The sequence below is a fragment of the Vanessa atalanta genome, chromosome 17, assembly GCF_905147765.1.
Source record: "Vanessa atalanta chromosome 17, ilVanAtal1.2, whole genome shotgun sequence".
NCBI lineage: Eukaryota > Metazoa > Arthropoda > Insecta > Lepidoptera > Nymphalidae > Vanessa > Vanessa atalanta.
This window is the reverse complement of record NC_061887.1, coordinates 10916468-10937417: the sequence shown is the minus strand read 5'-3', so window position 1 is coordinate 10937417 and position 20950 is coordinate 10916468. Positions and strand designations below refer to the sequence as shown.

At 32.0% G+C, this 20950-nt stretch overlaps 1 protein-coding gene across 1 annotated transcript in view; it reads left to right on the top strand.

The window, feature by feature from the left end:
• The first annotated feature begins 6646 nt into the window (after nucleotides 1–6646).
• The window catches only part of LOC125070191 (transcription factor sem-2-like), a 68800-nt gene continuing 54496 nt past the window's right edge, over nucleotides 6647–20950 (top strand). Inside the window, exon 1 of the mRNA XM_047679925.1 lies at nucleotides 6647–7123. Within this exon, the coding sequence (XP_047535881.1) occupies nucleotides 7004–7123 (120 nt within the window). The 5' untranslated portion in view covers nucleotides 6647–7003. The remainder of the gene's footprint in view (nucleotides 7124–20950) is intronic.

Sequence of the window (20950 nt, the reverse complement as noted above, 5' to 3'; positions counted from 1 at the left end):
CACCATCAAAATCATCACCTTCAGCATCAGTTTTATATAACTATAGAAATGTCAATATAAAAGGTCAATTAATCACTTTCCACGCTGTAAAACTATCAAAATCCATCGATTTAGATATTATTTCGAGAAAAAACTTATTTATAATTAAATTTATGATATTTTAAAAACAAATCACTTGTTTCGACTTTTTCTTAGTTTGTCAGAGTTAGTATATTATTATAATATACTAACTATTAAAGTAACTCTGTGTTCAAACAACGTTTGACATTTGAAATTTTTGAAAACACTTTTTTCTTAATTGCTTCTTCAACTAATAATAGACAGACATGACTTTATAATTGTCTAGCGAAGAAAAATATAATATTTCAACGCAACCAGTAAAATAATGATAATGTTTGAATAAACAGACATCGTGATCCATTGATGTATAATGACGTTATTAGTTCACGTGTTCAAAACGCTAACTAAGCTTTATATATTGGTGATTCAGCCGATTTATGACGAATCGATCTGACTTCCTGTAATATTCGGATGGATAGAATAGCGATGACTTTTATTCAATTGTGTATACAATTAGCGATAAATGAAAGTCGGACTTTTACACTGGCTCACAGTTTATTTCTAACGTGACACTCGTCAGCTGTTCTTGTAGCACGCAACGCTAGTTCAATTGAATTGTCATTAAAATGTCTTCTTTTCATGTGCGATAAATAAATAATGAATTCCACCTAACTCATTATGACAAAATACCAAATCGTAAGTGTAAATTTGGTTGTAATCACTGATTTTAATTTAAAATTCAAATAGCTCGTAACAAACACTCTTATTATTCTAAAAGTCGAAAAAAATAATACTTGAATTGGCAGTTTAGAAATTATTTAGTTTAAAAATGTCTCCATCATTTAATTGCATCAAATAATTTGTTGAATTTCATAGGCGAAATTAGACGTTGATGAATGCTGTAATGCAATTTTATTTATATGTAGGTATTTAAGAGCAGAGATTAACACTGGTGCAGAGATGAGCTTAAGGACTAGTCATTGTGGCTAGAATAGATGAATTTTAACCAGAGAGTGTGTTGCAATCCTAAGTTCCACTTTTTTCCATGTGATTAATTTGTGTTTAAAATTGATTTCGAGAATATAGTGAAGGCAACACAATAAACATCCTAAGGAAATTTAAATATCGAATTTCACTGAAATTATCTCCCGAGTCTTTCCACCGACTTGCATTTGGACTACGTAATAAGCTCTCTTCTCATCAAGTAAGGAGATCTTTGCCGAACAATAGCATATTTACAGTGTTCATGTCACTTATTATATGTATACACACATATACGTACTATCACGTGAACGTCTCACATTTATCGCCCATAAATTAAAATAATCAATCATTTCTCGTTCGTGATCCTTTCATGATCCCATACGAGCGTTCAATCACGGTAAACATTTGGAATGGCGTTCTTTTTCAAAAGGCGATCTCCGATTCAGTAATTATGTGGAATTTTATTTTACTGGTTCCGATTTATTTTTATTACATCCCCAGTGATGGTGATGTTCCACGAGATTCGTTTTGCTATGCGTACTTCTTTGTCAATTTCGAATGAATATATCTCGCAAGATCAAATGTTTGATGGATCATCTCAACCTATCAAATATATCATCTACAAAGTATAAATTTAAATATTAAGTACCCATAGTGTGGCCCTATAGCCGCTTATTTCAGTGTGGTTTATGACGTTATATATTGATAGTTTTATTTTTAAATGGTTTTATTTTGCTGGACGGAGGTGCTTAATTACCGAAACATTCTCGATAATTCTTTTTACGATCGGAATTAGTTATTATTTATGTTTATCAATAGATTAAGTATATTTGCATGTATTCTCTCTTAGATTTTGTATTAATTCGCGATTCGCGCTATAATGTTCGAATCCACTGGAAGTCCAGTTCAAAATGGGGAGAAATTCTTTATAGCAAATTTAACTTTGAAAGTGAAATATTCTGATAACCGCATGCTGTACTATTTATTTCATTGAATATTTAACTCTACGTATAAAAACCGTTTACAATATTTTAATTGAATTCTGATAAACTTATTTGTTATAAATTGAAAATATAAACTGTTACATTAAAATTTGTAGTTTTATTGCTACAGTTCGGATAACCTCATTTATGCAGATTTTAGCCATTGTTTTTTATACATGTCTTTTTTGTATTTTTTTTTTGTTTAATGTACTGTATAATAAATCGACTAACTGCCTCATTGGTCTAGTCGATACAAGGCCACTGATCCAAAGGTTCTGGGTCGAAACCCCAGATCGGGCCGATAAATAATCATTGGATTATTCTGTGGAAAATTCTCAGTGACAGCCCGTTTTGTAAATTGAGAATGTGTACGTTCGTGCCCTGTTATGTACGTAAAGCCGTTGGTTGTCGCCTGAACTGTTTCCGATCGTATTGGAATTGCCGTCCCATTGTATTATGAGAATGAGAGAATATTGAGTGTACCTGTGTGTGCACACACACTTAAACACTATAATATGTCCAGCGTAGTTGGCTGGTATCCCTTGAGACTAGCCGACACGATCAGTCAGGACAACATCATCATCACGATCGACACGCAAATGGTGTTCTTGTACTAAAGTAAAACTATAATGTCAAGTGTATAAAATATACATATCATGTTCTAATATTATAGACATTAGAAGTTAATACTTGCAGGTGGATACCACCCTTCCACGATATATCTATCTCTCCTTCCATCATAGCGATAGTTGCTGTTTCAATGTTTCTGTTTATAGTTAGTAATTATAGGCACAAATGCGTTACATAGTCTAAGGGCAAAGGCCAATTACCGTTACGGCCTATTTGCTCTGTATATCGAAAATGTGCCCAGTAAAATAAACTGTTTAAAATAATGACATAATTGATCTCCTTACAAATTTAAATTTAATGTTATGAATATTTTAATGAAGGATTGGTTGGTAGTGATTTATTTTATTTTTTTTCTTTAGCTTTATATGTTATGATTGAGTTTTAATTAACCTTTTATGTCATATATCTCTCTTCTCCTTCTATCTCCTTGTCTTTCTCTTATTCATTATTTTGATTACTGTCATATCGGACTGTAAATTATTATTTGTTAAGTTTTAATACATTTATTTTTATCGTGATGTAAAACTGTTTGTTTCCAAATTAAATAATAGTAAAAATTTGCATAATTGTGTTAAGTAAAAAATATGGCCCGTAATGAGCTAAAGCGTCTCTCTTGGGCATATTTCTCAAGATGTTATCCTTCATCACCGAGCATAATTTCTGCTTGCCTGGTCTAAACCCATAATGTTTGTTTAAGTTTAACATATTTGAACTTCTAAGCTATTTCGGTCTGCACTCATATGTGCCTGATTTTTTACAAATTTCTCAACCAATTTCCACAATTCATAACTTTTTAATTAAAATTCATAAAGTCGATTGTTAAGTTTAATTAACGTCCTATTAAATGGCCGGCTACTTGTTCTATATAATATAGAGTGTTTGTTTTATCCAACATAATCCAAAGTGGCTCTTAGATTTCTAAGGAGCGGATGCTGTCCTGATTCCGTATCACTTCCTGATCTTAACTGACTTCCTGTTTACGCAAATATTAGCTATCCGAGGGCTAAGTGTAACACAGGTATATTTATCGTTCTAATTAAATGTATTAATACTTTTATCGTTAATATGTTATATTGTTATAAATAATTGTTAAGAGCAGAGATGGCCTAGTGGTGAGAACGCGTCTTAATTGATGATTGCAGATTCAAACCCAGACAAGTACCACTGAATCTTCGTGTATTTGTAATTCACCTTGTATTCAGCGGTAAGGTAATTATCGTAACCTGCATGTGTCTAATTTCAATGAAATTCTGTCCAATAACAAACATTGGAGTAGCGTGGTGGAATTCGTTTCGAACATACCTTTAAGTACTAGAGTTGACTAGCCCAGCAGTGCTCCCACTGCTGGGCTAGTCAACTCTCAACATTTATAGGTCGTTACATTAATTGATAATGCGTAATTTATGGATATAAAATTAATTATATTTGTTAGTTTATTTAAGGCGAAACATGAAATTATTTGTTAGTACTCGCGGGAATAATTCTAGTTACATCAGCTTAATATAGATGGCGTGAGTTGTATTAAACAATTGCTTGAAAAAAATAAATTAAAATATAGTATTTATTAAATAAACATTTTCTTTTTTTTAATTCCCGTTATAAATCCCGATGTTAGGCAAAGGCATTATTTACTGTCAATATGTTTTGGAGCTTATTCTATTTTCTCTATGAGTTGGAAGATCATCTGAACTTGCATGATTTCTCAAGATTTTTTTTCCTCAAAATGTATTATTAACGTAAACCGAATTCGAATAATTCTCTGCGAAATAAAAATATTTATAAATAAAATTGTAGCCGTAATATTAAAAAAAAAAAACAACCATTTAATTTTTTTACCAAATAAAAAATACCGAGCACCACGTTTGATTTTTTTAAATCTGTATCAATGAATCACGAACTCGGTTTGCCAGTTTGCCCGATATTGAACCGCAATATCCTGTCCTCAAATTCCATCCACAAAACCATCGCGACTCATTCACTTAATTAAGCAATTATATCACATTATTCGATCAATACGTTCAAGAAATAAACTGTTAAATTTAATTATTCCTGTCCCAGAGGGCGTCCAACAAGCCATTACTTGTCGCTAACGAACTTTTCTGAACAACATACATCAAAGTTAAGACTATATGCTAGTGACATACATCGAACAACTACTGCGACACTCAATCGTTAAAAAAGAACCCCTTGGTATCTCCAATTGTCCCATATCATTTGCAAATGCTCTCACAATACACCTGACGTCATGATAAACGATAATCACTCCTATTGTTAAAGTGATAAAGTTGATTGTCCCGCTACAGTTGCGATCAAATTATAAATAAAAAAAGTGCGCTGATATGCGGGCGATCGGCAGATGTTTGTTCCATTGAATTATTTAGGCTATAATATTTTTTTATTAAAACATATAGCCTACTATATCTTTAGACGACTTCTTTATTGTACCTAACTCGGGCTAAATCGTAATTCTCATTATGTTAATGTTGTTTGTTAATGATTAAGTTGGAGTTGGTTTTTTTTGATGAATATAACGTACGGTCAGAATAACTATTTTTTTTAACTTTTTTTATTTTATTATATTAAGTTTTTGGCCACGACTTTGCTCGCGTTTTTAGGTTCAAGCTTACTTCATATCAAATTACATCAAATTTATAATATTAATATAGATAAAGTATGATAGATTTTTTCATATTGTCATAAATTTATTATTTCTATAACATAGATCCATATAATGTCGTTGACTATGCAGAAGACTCTCTGACTACATCAATTAATTTGCATTAAATTAACTACTATGGTATTTGAATATGAAAATGGTAGTTATTCTGTTAGCGGATTGTGGGTAATATTAGTCGAGTATCCATATCGGAGCTGAGATGACCCAGTATACTTTTTTAAGGGTGAGCGAGCCAGTGTAACTACAGGCACAAGGGACATAACAACTTAGTCCCCTATGTTGGACTGGTTCATATTTCTTACGACGCCAGTGTCTATGGATTGTGGTGACCACTTACTATCAGGTTTTTATATATTTAATATATGACGACAAATATCTTGGGCAAAATTCTGCATTAGATCAGAGTGGTAGAGAAAACTGCAAATTACACTAGGCCGACACGAGCTGTTAGATATTTTTTTTTACATGTTTTATATAAAATATAAATGTACTTTTTATTTAATACTAGCTAAGCCCGCGACTTCGTGCGCGTTTGAATTTAAGTTATTATGACGTTGCACACGTTGTTTGATTTTATTTTTATTTTATATAAATCTAAAATAAAAGTAGCCTAAGTTACTCCTTATTAGATCAGCTATCTGCCAGTGAAAGTCCCGTAAAAACAGACAACAAATTGACAGACCATGTATACATTCATATACATTCAGTAAAAAGCTGTTATTTTAATATTACAAACAGACAAACTAATTTTATTATATGTATATAAATTAAATGTTCAAAATGACGTTCGAAGTTTAAAAACAATTCCGTAATAAAGTCACACATGTACATTTATAGGTATTACTTTTTAATAAGGAATCAAGTCCAAACAGACATGGATTCCTCCCATTTGATAACATTATCAATGACGCTTCACGCTCGTTATAGCAACTTAATAATATTCTTGTTAAATATCTGTAATCTGTCTAAATGTCTGCGAAGCAACTGTCTGATACAAACTTAAGTATTCTAGTAAAATAATTTAAATTTGAACTATTTATCAGACGCAATATTACGTTAATTTATTTACCACAATCGAAAGTAAACCATATGCACGAACTATAAAGTCCATATTGCAGTGCAACGTGCGGATGTGTACATCGCATCGTCCGATAAAAGTAATGTTCGGTTGTAAAAACGATACGCGTGTACATGTGCACTCGTGTCAGAGCTCCGCACGAGAGTGAGGCGTGCGCGGGGGGAGCGGGGCGCTTGCGCGGGGAGGGGCGAACAGCTGAGCGGGTATATTGACAGCACTCTGCACGTTGCCGACCAGTTAGTAGGTTCTCTGTCACCGCCGAGTGCTGACGTATCCGCCACGATCGCGATTATGCCACTCGCTTGATAACTAAGCGGTTTCGTCCCGCTGAAATTATGACTTATGGACTGATCGCCGAGGAACAAGACAGCGGCAGATTTTTAATTCTAGAGCGAAAATTAAGAATAGTTTCCAGATATTGGGAAGTCTTCGGCGATAAGTCCGCCGAGAGGCTCCCGCGTCGGAACAAGCAGAAACCGCTATTTGGACTGCAATAAACTTTTCAGGACTTGAACGAAATAATATTTAGTGTTAGTGCAATAGGTGAACTGTGTTTGTGTTGTTTAGGGGGCTTTTTTTTGGATTAGCATAATGGTACCCCAGCAAATTTCGGATGTGCGGTCCCTGACGCCTACTTCGAGTGGGGTCCCGGTGTTTGGATCGCAACTGGTCGACAAAAATTCATCAACGCCATATACTGATGCCACACAGGTAAGCCATTTACTGGAGAAAAATTAGGACAGTGAAAATGTGTAAACAAAAATAAAATCGGTTAAATCATTAATTCAAATAAAAACTGACAAAATATAAAAACAAAAATAAAATATAAATCGTATGAGAAAAAATACAATAACGAAAAAATAAATATATTTAAATCTCCTACCTCCAAAAAATATTATTCGAATTGTAAAGATTTAAATCTCAACATTTATTGTAATGATAAAGTAAATTAAAAAAAATCGCATTAATGATACTGAAACCATTCCTAATTTAAAATAGAGTTAAAAGAACTTCTAAACGTTACCAAACTTCCGTAAGCGCTACCTCCTGATTAAATTACCGTTGAAAATTCAATTTCAAAGTTTTGAATTCGATTACAGTAAAAACGTTGAAATATCCTTTTTAAAATTAGAATGTTACAAAATAGTCTTTCAATGTTTGATAGTATAGAAACAACAACATTAATAAAAAAATAATGCGTAATACACTTTATCGCCAGGAAAACGTTTAAATCGCTTAAAGAAATTCGTAAACATGTTTTTCAACGCATCGTATCGTATTGGTAAATCAAAATAACAAGTCTATAAAATAATATTACCTAATTAAAAAGTTCATAAATAATGAAATTATTTATATGAAATATTTAAAAATAAATAAACGATTAATTTGTTCAAATATCATTAACTGGGTAATTTAAATTTCGAACTGTTATATGATTTATAGTTTTTGTGATTAGAAATATTATGATGGTTTAAACACATTTAGTTTTTGTTTATAGATACGAACAAAATTAAATACCTCGTTAGTGGAATATTAAACAGTAATAATGACATATGTGATATATAGTGTATTTAATAACAAATAAGTTAAATAACTTAAATAAATTAAAATACAAATTAAAAAAAAAAAAATAACACGCGAAATAAAATAACAATTTTTAAAAACCATTACATAGCCATTAGAAAACCAAGAATAATCCGTCGTTATCGCGAGTGAATATTAAATTTTTCACAGCAAACGCGGTTATTACTAATACAGAAATTAATTTTTTTTTTAACGGGTCGGTAACGAAGAAAAATTATTATAAAACATGCAACTGGTGAGCTTATAGGGGAAAATGGATTTCCCTGGCCGATAAAAATGAATCATTTAAAACGCTAAGTGCGAGTCTAGACTTAATAAACGAGTGACATTATAAAAAAGTGTTTTCATAACATATAATACTCAAAAATGTCATATTACGTCTATAACCTACTGTATTGCAGAAAATGTTTGACGAACAATCCTCTAGTTTCAAGCTAATGTTTAAAACGAAACAGTTTTTGTTTTTAATCTAACATTAAGCTAACATAATAGTGAAACTGTGTCTGTATATCTCCAGTATAAGTTTCAAGAGTTCATATGAAATTAAGCAAGTGTTGAACATATTATATTTAAAATAAAATAAAAACAATTTTTTATATAGATTATATTCATTAAAAATCTTTTTAAAAAAAAAAACTGGTGTAAACATCCACGGATAAAAAAGCGCAAAAAGGCTTCTGTCAAAAAAGTTCCGAGTTTATTTTACGTTATTTTCAAATCGTAATTTACTTTAATTGTGCCGTGAACCTCAAGTGAATAATTTAAAAGTAATAAAAATGTTAAATTAAACATAAACAAAAGATATAAAGTTCACAAATTAGATTATAAAGTACGAAAATCTACATAAACCGTCCAAAAACTACACTTTACGTTTAATTTAATCGCGTGATCAAAAACAATAAAAATAAACCTAAATTTAAGAAATATTGTGGTAAATGCGTGCGGATATAATCAAACTTATTTGTTTAAAATATTTGATAAAATCAGGAAATTGTTAAATATCCTATTAGGTACAGGAAAATAAGTAGATATATCAGTTTAGATATGACACTAAGATTAATTTTAAAATCTTTAATATTATAATTATAATTGGCATTTTTAATAATTTTTTGACATCGTTTTTGAAAATGCTCGTTGCAAATAATTAATTTATCTTAAGTCACGACAGCAGTTCGAAAATGTTTCGTAGTATTATAATTTAAGGATTTCGGCAAATGATTGATAATATTAATTAGCAAGATGAAATAAAATACGTTGTGAAATAAAATATACATGTCCAAAGTCACGTAGAACGAAATTCTAATCAAAAACACACGAATCTTAGTATAAAACATTGTATAGCTAATTTTATTTAAACCAAACTAAAAATAGGTGTAAAAAATTTAGTCCTCATAAAATACAAGGACTGATTTAACTATTGCAATGTTTTCCTTTTTTTGGTTACGTTTTTTTTTGCTCAAGAAGCGATTTCGATTCATTTATCTGAGGATTTGAATATTAGTTGATGATTATATTATTATCCGTTTCAAAATTTATTGATTCTAAGAACCATTTAAAATTAGTATGAATCGTTTGCCGTGAGCAAAATAAACTTTTTCATGTTCTTAACCTACCAGGTCGTAGTGAATTTAAACAACTCAAAGTAAATATTTCTAGCGAAGCAACGAACGTTTAATATTATCAGAAATTAGATGAAAAAACAAATAAGATGAATTGCAATCGCTCGAATGACGTAGACGTGTCTGCGTAAAACGCGACTGGAACCGTCGACACTCGACGTTATATATTTTACATTATCGCAGTAAACACACTTGATCACGCGATAGATACTATCAGAGCAATGGAAGTTAAAACAATCGATATTATGAAAAAAATGAGTCTCAATTTTATTACCGAGTCGAGGATCGAGCGAAATATCCGTAAAATGCGCCGGCGAACCCAAGAGTGCATTAACATTTCAATGTCAACTTGTAATATTTTTAGTCATCCTCTCGGCGTGTGTGAGTGGCCTTTCGCGTACAGTCGGTGAGTTCATGCGAGTACAGCTCTGTGTGTGTAATGCGTTCGCTACTAGGAAATGTTAATCTCAGGTCATTCGCGCCAGCAATTTTACCGAGAATATTAAAGGGAAATGAATTTTCGTACGCTCTTCTTTACTCACAATTTTCCGATTTTTTCCTATCAACGCCATCGGATATCTGACGCCTGAGACGTTTTACTAGTAATGATAAAAAATCTATTCGTATCCGTAGCGTTTGATATTAATTTTCTAATTTATCTGTTGCAACTGAATTTTTGTTATCCATTGCTTTACAAAAGTCAGAAACACATTATTAGGAAGTGATGTTTATTCTATCAATAGTTTTTTTATATACTTCTTTTACATCAATTTATTTAACATTGTTATTAACAATTTGTAGGAGGCCTTTGACCTGTAATAATTCAATAGAATATAAAATATTTTGAAGGAGCGCAGAGCGTGCTTGTAACATAAGGAAACGATTTATCAGGATTGTATCATTGTACTGTAACAGATTGCAATACAATGGTGTAGATAATTAACACTATTTCATTAGTCACGAGATGATATTATATGTAAAGAGCGTGATTATTATCATTATTCAATAGGGCAATACGATTGAGAAATGATCTAAGAATTATCGTCTATTTATTTTTTGTTGTAAGTAATAATTTATGACGAGATTAAAAACATCGAGGAATATTTTATTAAAGTCGGTTTATCTACATTAATTTGCATCATCTGTAAAATTTTGCGCAGTGTACTTCTTTTTAGATATTAAATACGAACTACATTTTTGTGCTCGAATTCGCCAGTTTGTATAGCTCAGTGGACCACTTTGCAAAAAAAAAACTAAAAGGGCGGAGTTTCGGACGGTTATAATCCGAACGTCGAGCTACAGACTTGTGTTGACTGTGTTTTTGTAGTATTTTTTATTCGACATGTAGCGAAGTCGAGTATGGCAACAGATCTATTTCCAAGGTTGCAACGTTCCTCGGCTTCATTTATTACTGGAATTGTGATTGTTACGTTCTCCTAACCGATTGTTAGATCAAAGATTGTAGGAAAAACTTGCCTCGCTCGCTTTTAATTTACTTTAAACACTTCCTTGAAATAAAAGGTACCGCGCGACCAAAGTTAACTTTTTCTTCGTGCCTGTCTGCTATAATGTTGAATACAACTTCCACTCACGAAAGGCTAGGTCTCGGTATTTAGGGAATTCTCATTAGCTTTGCTTTCAGTTTTTAGTTTCGTCTGAACTTTGACGATAACATCGGCCTGAACTTTCTGGCGATACTTTAGACGGTATTTAATGAACTGATTTAAAAGATTACTAATTAAAAGCTCCTTTAAGCGGCATTACTGCGACATTTGAAGAAACCGAACCGTTTGCACGGCGAAACAATAAATTAAACGTTTAAGGCTGCCCGCTTTCAAAATCAATTTCGTGTGAATCCTTACTCAAGTTTATCGTTTAAGTAAGCAAATTTATGTACTCTAATGCGCTCTTGGTAGCTTTGGAAATCAACGTTTGATTGTAAAATACGTACCCATGTCGGCAAATGCAATTTGCTCTACACTTGTGGGTGGTGTTTTAATGGTGCCATTATACTGGAGAATGGCGTTTGTTGCACAAGAATTACCTCCGTGTATAGAGAGACATTACCTGGGAGTTTGTTTAATATTAAAATTTTAATGCGTTCAAGTGTTGACATTTATCTTCTGTCGCATTTATCAGAGACTCGAGTCGCTTTATTGTTACTGACCTTCAATTACTTTTCATAGATGAGTAATGCTTGTATATTATATATTAATAAAATATGTTCTTCAACTATTCTCACTTTAAAATAGTTTTCTATCAATATAAGAGTTTAAATGTTGTAAATTGTCAAATATACAAAACTGAAGTAGGATATTGTACCAAAATATCAACTTGAGAAATTCGACCCGTGACATGTGAAAACAGAAAGTCCAGCAAATAGCAATAAATTCAACGCCACGTTGACGCCGACTGAAAATCGCTACGACCAACTTCTAGGCGAAACACCAAAACTCAGCCATATATCTTTCAATTCCGCATAAGCTTTAGTTCGCTATTTGATTGTAAACACACCGGACTTTAGCAAATTAAGTTGAAATTCATCCGTACAACCTATTTACGTTGTTTCCACGAACTGCTATAAATCAATATTATTGGTTAGAGAAACAGGGACAACGCTTCTTAAAATTCTCACAGTATCATTCTTTATGTTTACCGAATGACAATTATTTTTTCTCTTTATTAATTCGAATGTTTCATTATTCAGTTTACTTTATTATTTAAATGTCTAATCATTGAGAAATCAGGAAAGGAAAAACTAAAAGACAATTATTGTTGAACAGTTCAATTTAAAATCGGCTTAACTATTATTAAACCTTTTATTACAAACGCTGGTTTAAGCTAAACAAATTCCTCTATCATTCGTTCGACTGCACGCGTGAACGATAACAAAATATACATAGGGATATCGTTATTCAAAACCTCTACGTATAGAACTGACGTTTATACATGTGCGTGATTGTTATTTGTATAATTATATTATTGGAGTGTTGTAAATTTGTGATTTGCTTTAAGGATTCGGTTGCTTTGAATCGTAATATCTTTATAACTATAATTGGTAGAACAATAAACGGAATGAGGGCATCAGACACTCGAATAAGCTAAAACTTAATACCTCGCTGTTTACTCGCGTAATCCTAACGACTGGTACAGTCTTACGCCATTAAGCGATTGCTATTATTGCTGGATGTGCAAGTTCAGAAGAAATCCGGAGTAAGTAAGAAATATTTTCAACTCTGCTAAATTGTTATAGATTTTCGTTTTTATTTTCTAAGCACTCTTTCTAGGCTACGGATCATTATATAGAATTTTCGTTAATTGGTTAATTATATTATTTAAATTCTAAAATTATATGTTTCAAAGCGTCATATATTCAGATGCGTCTGATTTTGTAATAATAATACTCTTTACATCTTTATCCATAATAAATCTCCGAGCTTGGTTGATTAAATGTTCAGAACGGCAACTTTATTGTACAAGTTTGATTGGAAAGTAGAGGAAGTTCTCGTAAGGATAAACCCCATATTAACACAGTTTTCAATCTGTTCGTTGTTAATAATACTTTCGTCGGTACAAATAGGTTCAAATTCCAGACTTAGTAATAAGCTATGCGTATAAGTATACCATATTATATCCACAAAAATATTCTTGAAAATAAACGCATTTTATTATTTAAAGAACTCGTAATTGAAATAAGTGAAGTAAATAATTTTATATATTCTCTCGTTCATAACACATTTATGCCGTTGACGATTTAAATGCTGTCTTTTTTTATAGTTGTATAATAAAACATAACTTTTGAGTTATTTTCACATGACTGACAATAATGGCTGTATTAAAAAGACTCGGCTCGACGTTTGTTGTCATTAAAGAGACTGTGAACTTTTCAAAATAAAATGTCGACCTATCTATAAAACTGAAAGGTTAGATTACACTGTGCAAATGTGTTCTGTTAAATTTATAACATAAATCCGATCAAAAATTGCTTGATAGGCTACAAAAGCATTAAAAAAAACTAAAACACTTTAAGTATCCTTTAAGAACATTGAAATAAAACTTGCTTTTGATAATTAACAGAGATGAACAATCATTGATGATTGCCCATTTTCGTTTAATTCATCGCGACGGTACATCGAAAATCATAAAGTTTACGACTCTCCCAAATTGCGGGACGCTCGTCCTTTACTTTCGAAAAAGAAATTTCTTAAAACTAGAATCACTCCGAGTTGCCTGTTATTTCACTTTATGACTCCTTCCTTATCAACTGTCTCGGTTTATAGCGTAATTAATTCGCTTATACGCCTTGCTGAGAATGCAATTTTTTATATCTACTTAAATCGAGTTCGCTTGCTTAAATTCTCCATAAATTCGTCTTTTATACATCATTTGTCTTTCCTTAAATTACTCCGGTAATAGAATTATAAAAAAAAAATATCTAAGTTACATGATTTTGTAAGTTACTTTTACAAACGACCTCTTTTTCATTGTATCATTAATATCTGAAACCAATTTAAATGTAGATTCGATAACTGGAAACACTTCACAAATATTATCGATCATTGATTCTTATTTTTTTCATGACTCTATAATGTAGTATTTTAGTTATTAAAATGATATACAACTACTTTGATTATAACTTCTATTAGGCATTATAACTTCTATTAGGTTGTAATACAGATTAATCTAGCTTGGCTATTGCTAATGCCAACCGTATTATCGACAATGACCTTTAGAACTTTTATTTCGTTCAGTTGGAACCGGTTTTCGATCTAAGCCAAGACCAGTTTTCGTGTTGCTATACCGAAGTGATTTTATGTTTCTCAAGTAACCGTATTATTAAATTTAACTAGACACAGCGTTTAAATTTCACTGGATATAGCAAAATTGTTTTCGTGTTATATTAATGAAGCTATTATCTTAAAAGTTAATTTAGGAAGTTTAAGTTACCAAGTAAGAAATTTAAGGTGTGAAATGAATGTCCAAGATTTAAATTAAGTTGGTAAAAAAACTACAGCGGAAGATTATAATCGGGTCTAGAACCCTACGTTTGCTTAAGAAAATCTTCTAACTTTTCTTGTCCCACAACTTTTTCTACTGATATTCACTCGCTGCGGTAATCGTGTTAGCCGTTTAACTTGTGGACAGCTTCTTTTATACAATTAGCTTCTTATTGAATTGGAAAAAAAGTTGCGTTTAGTCAAGTTTATCCACTGAAAGGTTTAGCGGAAACTTTTGTTCATTTTCCACAAGTAATTGAATGAAAATACTTAGATATTTTTTCGACGTCTTTTACAACGTCATTTAATCGAAACTCGTTTTACGAATTCTGTACGTATAAAATAAACAAATAACATGCACTTTACAAACTTACAAGTACACGATTAATTTACTGGAGTGCTATTATTAATGCTCGTATAATTTATTAAAGAAATGTTTTATTACAGCTTGCTCTTATTTTGACTGCAGTCCAGCTAAGAAAAATGCAGGTGTTTTTAGCAGTAAAAGTTAAACGAAATAAAGTCAATACAAAATTCTTTGCACCCAGCTGCAGTGGCGTGTTGGGAGCTAAGCATTCCTGCTTAACTTAAAATTTAAACACATTGCAAGTGCAAAAAACCCGGACGGAATCCTCGGAAGTCTGGCCCCGTATATATTTCACTAACTTCGAAATTACTTCTCGCCATCTTCAAACTCATTTATTTATTGCTCTCTTAGAAATTTTTAGTTCTTGTCGCGTCTTTGCTATTACTTATATCTTCGAATCGATTGTATAAACCAATTCAATGATATATCTCATTATGATTCTCTTAATACCTTATCTTCTCTTAAATTTGTTCGAGTCTTCCTTAAGATGGAATAAATTGCTGCAGAATCGGTATCCCGTTTTAACTTCCGTTCTCACGGCTCAATTTAGATGATCTATATAAGGCCAGTCGAAATAAATTTAATTAAACAAAGAAAGTATCTCAAGGAACCCTAAAACTGGCATAAAGTACGGCATTCGGATGATTTACATCGCGAGTAGCGTGACTCCAAGAACGAAGCAAATCCCTTGGATGCCAGCGAAATTAATCACCCGCCTCGAATTTCCCCTTTCCAACGGGGTTCAGTCCAAATTCCCTTTCTAACAAACCAGCCAGTGTTTTAAATGCATTAAGTAGATAAGCTTTGCTTCTATGATGTTTGTAAAAAAAAAAAATAGTTTAATTTTAGAATCGAAATAATGTATGCATTACTAATTTTAGGGGAATAACATAATTTGAAATAATAATAATAACATAATTCTCTATTCGTAATAGTTTATCAGAATAAAATAATAACTTAAAATTTTAAAACCTCGAGATTCATTTTAGGTTATTCCAACGTCTATGTTTTAAGTTTCTTCGTCAATTTATATATCTTCTAAACTCAAGTAACTTGTAATATAAATATGCATAAGATATTTTACTGTTGATTTGAATTTAAAGTAATCAGGTCTGATATGATAATAATATTATGGTGAACATACAGTCATAATTCCTATTGTGGAATAAAAATCTTGGACTCAATTTGAACATCAATATGTTTTAAATCCGATGTTGTAATTGAAGCTGCGGCCTATTCAGTCCCAATAATGTTCTGATTATCCACACCATTAAATTCAAGTAACGGATCAATGATGGGAACTTCCTTTATAAGACCATAAAATTCTCATCGAAATCAGCGGCTCCGTTCTAAAGTTATGTCCGGACAGATATAAAAACAAAATTGGAAGTATCCTTTTAACAAGTTGGGCCGTAAAATTGCTTCCATTCGTTAAAGTACTGTCACGTGATGTTCGTAAATATACATATGTAGGTATAATGTCATTGTAGTGGTTAACGATAATATTATGTATAATTAATTAAGTTCTAGTAGTATCAGTTAATGATCTTTCGAATTGTATAATTCCTTTAGCTGTCTAATCAAAAAACGTTACCTTATCGTCGTTTTCTTTTTTTTAATTTAAATATTCTCTAATTCTACATCTAATTAGTTCAGCATCTTTAAATCAATTCGAATTTTAAAATTCGTTATTTTTGATAAGATTTTTTTTATGCTTATTCAGATTTATTCGTAAACAAAATTTTTTATCATATGTTATTCTTTTTTTTTTGCAGTTTAATTGGTGCACAGTTTTATTTCCACTGTCCCATTATACTAATAATAGTGCAATGTCAATGACCTCGTATCCTATTTCGATATTAGCGTATACAAGTAATATTAGAGATTTTCTGAATATTTTAATTAATATCACGAGCATAATGTCACCTTAATCAATTTGACGTAGCTATTAAATCAATTGAGTTACGGAACGGAACCGGTTTCGGCGTTATATGCAGATAAAATCATAAGATGCACTTTTCGAATTTTAATTTTAAATAACATTGATTTATAATACTTTTAAAAATGTCATATGTTAAGAATAAATTAGATGTATGATAAAGGATATTTTATTCAACATGATTAATTGTATTACCGAGTATTTTTTGCAACAATTTAAATGCTGAAATAGCCTTTTTTAACATTGAATCAGTATCAGAATAAGTATGATGAATCATTTTCATCAAATCGTGAAAAATAGATCGACACGTGCAAACTGTTTGTGCGTTCTGTATTTATGATGTTTTAAATACGCTATAAGTTGAAAATAATAAAACATGTATTATGCAAATGATAACAAACTTACGTTATTTATAAATAACTAGTCACCGCTAGCGGCTTCGCTTGCGCGTGAGGTGGGGGACGGGTGAAAGGTACCTTACGTATAGGCAAAATTATATGACGATCGTTTGAGGAGTTAAGATGTTAACGCGTATCAAACAAACTCACTATCGCATTTTTAATCCTGTAGTTAGTATATTTCGTCAAACAAATATAAAGAAATATATAACCTCCAAAAGACATCTTAAACATAAAAGTAGATTTAATTGTCCAAATAGATGCTATACGATACTTAAAATAAGAAAAAAAACAGCTTAATTAAATATAATCAACATAAAAATTATTAGACATTAATTATAGTTAAGGACGAATGCCATACCGATAAATACGATCAAAAATCTTGCAAAGAACATGCTAGTCCCATACCAGGTAGACGGAAGCATCGCAAATCACGTGTAATAAATACAATTGTATGACCGTGAACTTAAAAATGGTTTATTCGCTTGCTTTAAACCAGTACTGCCTTAGGCTGATCGGATCAAGTACTAGTTTCATGTTAACGCCATGTTAAGTAAAATCAATGACTTGATTCTAAAAGAATATTTTTGAGACAATCTGATCTTGCATTTAAAGCCTATACTAATTACTGATCTGTTTTATTACATCGTAGATGCTTTTAATGATAAAATATATTTGAATAATACAGTTATAACTGATAAAGTTTGTGTTAGGTACTCTCGTTAATAAATGTACATTGTCAAAGAACATCATTTCCATTCTCTAAGAAACAACTCGCTGTTTCCCAGAATTCGTAATCATTACAATGTTCTTCGAAAGTTATTTCAATAGTAACTCTGATGAAATAAATAGACGAACTAAATGTTTTTAATTAAATGAAAATATATAAAGATCGTTTGGTAGCCGTAATCGAAAAATTCCTTATTATTATCGTCTACTGATGGGCGAATGACTTTGAACTCATTTATTTCTGTTAGCGAGTCGGATTGCGATCCGGAGCCATATTTTTAAACTCGAAAATTCATTCCTCTCCGTGTTGAGAAATGGCTTTGAAACGGGGCTGTTTTAAAAAAAGATAATGCCAAATTCCTGTACACGACGAACACGGATATGTAGATCAGTTTATGCTGACGATTTATGAAGAAAACCAAGCAAAATATGGCGTCGTCGCGACAGTTTCCATTGAAACTTTTTTTACGGCTCCCCCATCTGATGGAAGATAAATTTGCAAATAGAACGCGCAGGACCACCCGGTTCAGTAAATAATTTTATTGAAATGCAAATCTGTTATCGCTATTTTTACATTTAAAACTAACACTACATCAACTAGACTTATAATGTCGCGTGATATTCGACTTGAGAACAAATTGGGTACATTGGCTTTAGGAGATTTATGACAAACGTGATTTTAAAAAATGATAATGAACAGCAAGTTGTCATTGTAATCGTATCAATAAAACTCTTTCGATTTGCTTTGAAGCCGTGCTATTCGAACTTCCAGTGTTTCATTTGCCAAATCGAATGAATACACTAAAGTTTTATGTTGTGACTATTTGATTTATGCCTTATTGTCTCCAGACCAATTGAATTATTTATATATATTGCATTACGTTTAATATTTAATGTTATATCGATGTATTTTCGTCGCTATCATATTCATACAATTCCGAAAAGATTGACCTTTACATTTTGTTGAAAAACAAGTGTACACAATATCAATTCCCAATAATAAAATTGAAAGACAATATTAGCATATTATAGCAACAGTAGAATATTTCAAGAATGTATGTAAATACCGTGAAGTAATACTCGTACCAATTCAAGCTTAGTTGCAGTTCAGAAGTTACTCGTTACAGTTGGTAATACACCACCAATATTTGTTCTATCAAGTCCTTTGGGATCGGTCGGGACGTTTCCTTGTGTAAACAGTATCCCTCTGTCTTTGAATTCAACCGTTCCGCTTCGCAACCGCAAAGATAATGGTGATGAGTGTATAGTGTTCTCATTGAGACAGTATCAGTTTAAACGATACGTTTACAAGATCATAGTAAGCTAATTATACCTCATTGCAAAAGGTTTCTTTTATAAAAACGCTGAAGCGTGTGCATTTCTATTCTAATGATGTAATGTATTTATTGAACTATTATATAATAAAACATGAAATAATACTGGTCCGTTCGTGAATATATTAATTATTATAAGAGAAACGGTAAATTCTATTTAAAGAGGATTTTTATGATTTAATCTGTTAATGTATGGCTCCATAAAATCTTTATAATTTAGAAGTAATTTCTTATGAAGTCCGTAACTATTATTACCGAGCAAATGGACGTAAAACGCGAGCACATTTCATACACTTGACTCGCTAGCATTACGAGCCTGTACGTAGTTTTTATTAAGCGAGCGAGCTATAAATTTTACATTTACAGCGTCGAAAACTCGACCACTTTGTTGTTCAGCTATAAAAAGTTCAATTCGTAACAAAGTGTCGGGTGCGGGCTCACGTTTGGTCGAATCGCATCTGCGTCCGTTTTCGGACAAACTTATTGATTGGCTGCATCTGGCGACGGTATGCTAGCGTATGCTAGACGTAGGTGTCATTGCCCATCACCATATTCAAGTGGATGCGAGGAGAATACCCTAAGTGGCGCATTTATCGTACCTAGATGCAAACGACGTTTTCTTCTATATTCACTCGATTTCCACACAAGTCACGCAAGCTAATGATGAGACTAATCAACGACGATTATTGGACATCGCAGCAAATTGTTTAAATTACAGGGTTCGTTGTGAGTTCCGGCCTTTCAAACGAAAAGGTTGCGCGAGATAGCGAAACCCCGGCGACTTTCTAGTTCAGCTTATACCGCCGTCTATTGACTCGGTAACGCGTCTCATTTCCCGAACACACCATCTTTTGGGAATAAGAAAAGTTCTGACGCCTACTTCAGGAAACAAAGGGACTCTATTTGGGCAGTGTACTAGACTTAATGCCTTTGATCGGATACGGAAAGTTCGTATTAACGAGAAAACAAAGATGTTCATGAGTAACTGTATAAATTACGTCTAGAGTTACTAATTGAAAGTTAAATAAAGAGATCAATTTAGAGAGTCGTTTAATAAAGGCGATTAATTGGATCGTTCTCACCTTTTTCATCTTGTGTGTTATTAAATATGTTTCCTCGTGATTTTAATAGACAAGATCTATGCGTTCGCATCTAATGATGAATCATCAATCATAATGTGTATGCCCTTTCTGTAATGGCGTCATTAACGTAATTGCTTTGCACTAGAGCCCCCATCGGCAATTTTTTAGCTACGTTTTCGATATATCCCCCATTGTTGACTCGCTGGAGTCAGCACATCAAACAATTTACTTACGAGTCGCCTATGATTTCTTTATTACGGCCCTTTTATCCTTTTCTCTGCCGACGCTTTCTAAGCGAAAAATTCTCACTTCTTTACGTATCGTTTCACAGATAAGATACAATATAGTGAAACATAAGAATTCTCGACATGATTTTCTTCGTATTTACAGTACTGTATTAAAACAGAGCTGCGTGAAGTGGCCTATTCAGTAAATTGGGGAACCAATTCGCCTTACAATTTCTTCCGAAATTCGTTTAAGGATTAAAAG